This window comes from Anarrhichthys ocellatus, unplaced genomic scaffold, assembly GCF_004355925.1.
Source record: "Anarrhichthys ocellatus isolate YVR2014 unplaced genomic scaffold, GSC_Weel_1.0 scaffold4, whole genome shotgun sequence".
Taxonomy (NCBI): domain Eukaryota; kingdom Metazoa; phylum Chordata; class Actinopteri; order Perciformes; family Anarhichadidae; genus Anarrhichthys; species Anarrhichthys ocellatus.
In genome coordinates, this window is record NW_022280034.1 from 11,838,827 (window position 1) to 11,843,929 (window position 5,103).

At 40.2% G+C, this 5,103-nt stretch overlaps 2 protein-coding genes across 2 annotated transcripts in view; both read right to left on the reverse strand.

Annotated features, from left to right (window-relative positions):
• ccz1 (CCZ1 vacuolar protein trafficking and biogenesis associated) overlaps nt 1-997 on the reverse strand; it is an 8,511-nt gene extending 7,514 nt beyond the window's left edge. Inside the window, exon 1 of the mRNA XM_031844249.1 lies at nt 865-997. The gene's annotated coding sequence lies outside the window, so the exon portion shown is untranslated. The remainder of the gene's footprint in view (nt 1-864) is intronic.
• A 959-nt stretch (nt 998-1,956) lies between these two features.
• pvalb9 (parvalbumin 9) lies at nt 1,957-5,047 on the reverse strand. The gene is made up of 5 exons (XM_031843555.1): nt 4,826-5,047; nt 3,927-3,994; nt 3,166-3,298; nt 2,639-2,748; nt 1,957-2,043 (listed from the first exon to the last, which is right to left on the reverse strand). The coding sequence occupies exons 2-5, from the start codon at nt 3,985-3,987 to the stop codon at nt 2,018-2,020; spliced, it is 330 nt and encodes a 109-aa protein (XP_031699415.1). The 5' UTR covers nt 3,988-3,994; nt 4,826-5,047; the 3' UTR covers nt 1,957-2,017.
• Nucleotides 5,048-5,103: the final 56 nt, after the last annotated feature.

Sequence of the window (5,103 nt, forward strand, 5' to 3'; positions counted from 1 at the left end):
ACACACACACACACACACACACACACACACACACACACACACACACAAGTACACACACACATCATGTCAAAGTTGAAAGTACAGAAGACATTTATACTAGGGATAAAAACAACAACACTTCATTACCTTTGCTGTATACATACACTCACACTCTGCATTCAGCACATCCTTAATTATGTTAGGAGCAGCCAGTGCCTTGCTCAAGGACACTTCAACATGCTAAGACAGTTTGAGCCGGAAATGGAACCGTCAAAATTGGGGTTAAAAGACCAACCCGCTCTACCCACTGAGCCACCTGGACTAGGGATGCACTGATCATTTGCATCACAAACTATGGCCCAAAACGTGGACATAAATTTAAATGTAAAACTAAAAATTGAACACAACCTTCATGCAGGTGTAGGAGTTATTACTGCAGGGCTGTTGTAGTGTAACGCATTAGTTTCAGCAAGGTGTGCCTACAGTAATACACTGGAAACTGAATGTAGTGTTAACTTTCAGCAGTAAAATGCATGCGCCATGAGTAACGTACTCATTCTCCTTCAGGCTCCTTAAGGACTTATGAATGAATTACTCTGTGTGCAATATTTCTGTTTTGCTGATCCAACAAACTACCAAAGTGTCAGGTAACCACAACAATCCTCTGACGTTAGCATGGTTTTGAGTGTAATGTTAAAACCTTAACGTGCACGGAAGCTTCTCCTTCGGTACAGTGGCTCTGCACGTCAAGAAGCACGACGTTAAGTCAGTTTGAGCAGCTAGTTAGCCAGCTAGCTGTCTCTGCTAGCTGTGGAGTTGTGTTCCAGGCGGAGGGAAACTGAGTGAAGCGCGACGGTGAAAGAATAACACGACGGTCCCACTCACCTTACAGCGCGTGAACACTTTCAGGTGCTCCTGGTTAGAAAGTGCGCAAATAAAAACAAGGAAATGAGATCAGTGAGAGGAGATGCCGCATAATACTTTACATGTTTAACTTCCTGCTTGTGACAGCGCGGTGTCACAAGTTCAACTGTTCGTGTACAATCGATGGCAGGACAAAATAAAGGTTCCTACTCCATACTGAGAAGTTGAGCAACTTCTGTGCAATGATGTGGGTTAATACATTCATATTTGTTTAAAGCTGGGTCTGGTATTAGATATCATTCAGATTTTTGAAGATATATTTTTTAAAGAGGATTAAGTCCTCACACTGGCGATTATAATGACGCTGTTAACTTCAATTAAGGAAGAAGTTCCCGCATACCGACACAAACACTTTCACATCAACCCAATTTATGTTTCATATATTTAATTTATAAACAAATGTAATCACTTAAAGCCCAGACTAAACTTATACTAAATTCAAATAGCTAAACTGTAAACATTTTGGTAGATGATCTATGAATAATGAGTCTGCACGTATGTTTGTCTTTAAACTACATCTTCTCTTGTCTGTGTTCAATGAAGTGATGATTTTGTGTTTATAATTGTAATTTGTTAGCAACGTTATATCAAAATACACTAAACTCACCCAACATCTCAAACTCTATTTATTTCAACTGAATAGTGTTGAAATAGACATGCAAATAATCATGCTTGTATTCGGCATACTTATTCCCTGCTCCCTGCTCCGTTTATGTTCTTGATGAATCAGCTATAGCATTTGTGTACATTCATGCATTATTGTTGTACATAAATGGAATCAGGAATCATTTTAGAGCATTTGTTTACCATACTAATTAATCTCAGAGGATATACAATAAGTATAAAGATGGGATCTGTGTTTCCACATGTTTATTCATCTCATTCGTTGACAGATGTGCACAGAATAGAAGACATAGAAGTACCTGTAGGAAAGACACATTAAAAGCCTGTTGTGTTTAAATGGACAAAAGGTCATTTAAAAACAATTAGCACACACAGTGATTAGTAGGAAACAGAAGAAATTACAAGGGAATGGAAGCTGGGATCAAAAGACTCCTGAGGTGCAGAGAGAGGACTGAAGACCTGAAGACTTGAGCTCTTATCGTCTGTAAACTCAGGGCAGTACCATATTCTGGAATTCTAGAGGAAGAAAAGCATGTTGAATTGTGAATCATCTGCAGAAATAATTACTTACGGTGGTGGTCAACAGTTTTTGGATTGTCCAAATCCTTTATCCTATTGATATTGCTGGTAACTGGACGATAGGCAAAAACTGGGAGTAGCATCTGGACGCTATGACGTTTGGTGTCAATGCGGATGGTTTCTATACTGATTAACTTGACACAACACGGATCCTCAAGATACTGTACCATTCAATTTCGTACTCTCTGCTGCAAATAAACATCGAAGGAAACACTTTATGTTAACTCTGAGTTCAAAAGATGCATTCAACTGAACCTCGACAGTAAAAATGTTCAAGTTGTTGCTGTTATTTTGTATAGTCAGTCCTTTGTTTACTGTAAGTAAAGAAGCATGAGGACCGGCACAGAGACGACATTCAATACAAACTTTTTTTTTGCATCAGGAGCAAATCGCTCAAAATCTAAACTGCATGATCCTCAGAATTAAATAAGCTACCTCCTCTGTTGACACAGATTATGGTTGTTGGACTTGAGATCATTTCTGCCGACATCACGAGTTTGTACAAACACAATGTGAGAAATTAGATACCGACCCTCTGCTCCAATTTTGCCGTCACTGTCATCATCAGCCCCTGATATGAAACTCTTGGTTTCTGCCTCGGTCAGTGTCCGCGCCCCGGGGACAAATCGCTGCAGGAAGTACCTTGACAGACACACACACACACACACACACACACACACACACACACACACACACACACACATATGTGCTGTAATTATCAGAGTCAATTGTGCACTTTAATAAGCACATAAATGCACCAATTCCTAAATTGCACGGCTCGGGCCGATCCTCAGATGGAATTAGAAAACACAAAGGCAATAATAACACTTTGCCCATTAACAGATTATCACGAGACGGCTTCATGGTGCCATCCCAATAATACTACTACCACCAATATTTGATTGTTTCCAGTGCATTACTCTGTTTACAGTGACTCAAGGTACAAAATAATTACAGCATCAGCATCAGGATGATGTATATGCGGGTAAAGGCATCAAAGTTTTAGATTGATCATGTCTCACAGAGAACAGTTATACATCCGGTCATTGTCTCACACACTTGATCTCAGACTCCTCGATGAAGCCGCTGTTGTCATCATCGAGGATCTTGAAGACATCTTTGACTTCCTGGGGTGTCTTTGAGGACAGGCCACACAGCTGGAAGAACTTTTTGTAGCAGAATGAGTCCGGAGCTGGAAACACACACACACACACACACACACACACACACCCACACACATAAGAACTGAAGTAAAAATAGGGTTAGGGCTGACCCACGAGGTTTAGCAGGTTGGGAGCTGATGTGGAGATTAAAACAGCATGTGGCTGCTGTCCAGGTGGGAGATTTTCCACCCCTGTTTTTATCTTTTAAGTCCAATAGGCACATGCCTCCGCTAAAACAGACAAGATGATTGAAAACCTTTTCAAATTCAGTTAAAGCTGGATAAACATTTGGTGGAGAGGATACTGTAGAATATTGAAAACAAGCAGCCGTAGAGAAGATTTAGTCGGAGAGTGTTTTGAATATCCGAGAGTGACTGGATGCTACACAGATTCTGAGCAGGTTGATTTATCAATTGTGGATTATTTAGTTAGTGAGAGATAAAGCTGTTAATTCTGTTCAGGTGCTGTCATGTTGAAGTGCATGGATAAGTCATGTATTCTGCATAATTTCCTTGCTGGTATTCAAATGAAAAATAACTTAGATTCAAACATTGGTATAGGGCAGGTTGTCTCTCTCTCTCTCTCTCTCTCTCTCTCTCTCTATATATATATATATATATATATATATATATATATGTGTGTGTGTGGAGATGCTACCTTCACAGTCCTTGACAGCCTTTTTAATGGCCTCAGCTGAAAGAATGGAGGTGAGCGACATGTTGGTCCTGTATGTTCAAAGAAAAGAAAATATATTTTTATTATTATTTGTGTCATGCTGGATTAACCTACTTTTGAAAGATGTAACAGATGTGTCTAGGTTAATATTATGATCCCATTGAAACGAAAGTCATGATTGTTTGGCAAATATGCTGAAGTTGTCAGAATAAAATGTAGAGAATCACCGAAACCGCAAACTTCCTGGTTGGTATTTGGCACTTAGGGACTGTACAGAAGTTATTGGGGTGGGAAGGGGGGTGAAGCTTATATATATCGACAGTGTTGCATATTTGGTCCATTCTCCTAAAAAGACAAACATTTTCACCAGAATAAAGGAAAAAAATATAAATCTAGCATCAGAAAAGGTTTCCCTTGCTCTGAAAGTCAGACTTGCCTTGCTTGTGTAAACATCTAAAACATACATAACTTGTTCTGACCCCCTGCCACCCCTAACAGTTTTAGTACAGTAATTTAAAGCCCGAAGAGTTCAAATAGTGTTTTTATATATGCCTATAGTGTTTTATATGTGTTTATCACCTTATAAGAATCACTTATAGGAATCACATGCTTAGTGAGCTGAAAACAAATCCTATTATTGACCAAATATGAAAAACTTGTATCAAGTCATTAATTGCTCAGCTTCTTTTATTCGATAGTTTGGAGAATTTGGTGGAAATAAAGTCGGGTAACGAAGAATTTCAGACGAGGCTAAACGTTTCTAAAACGTGCATAAAAGTGAAAAATGAAATAGTATAGGCTATGATTTCACTGCTGGCTCCGAGAGGAGGCAGGGAGCCCCCCCCCCCCCAACCTCCCTCCCGTGCATCTGTGGGACTCACCGCTGTTGGTTTGGGGTCCTCTCCGGCTTCAGCTTCAAAGCAGCAGCAGCAGCAGCAGATAGATAAGGCTGACAGCTGGCTCCGTCTTATATACGCCGAAGGATGCTTGAGTTTCCAACCTGTCGCGGATCAAATGTTTCCGCAGCCAGCCGCCTCCTTCTCTTGTTCCTCGCTTGCCAATTAACCTGCGCTGTTTATATCTGCTGTGCACTGACTGATATCTCCTTCCGTCTCACCCTTGCTGTCATAAAGTTGTCCGATCAATTATTTCCTAAATC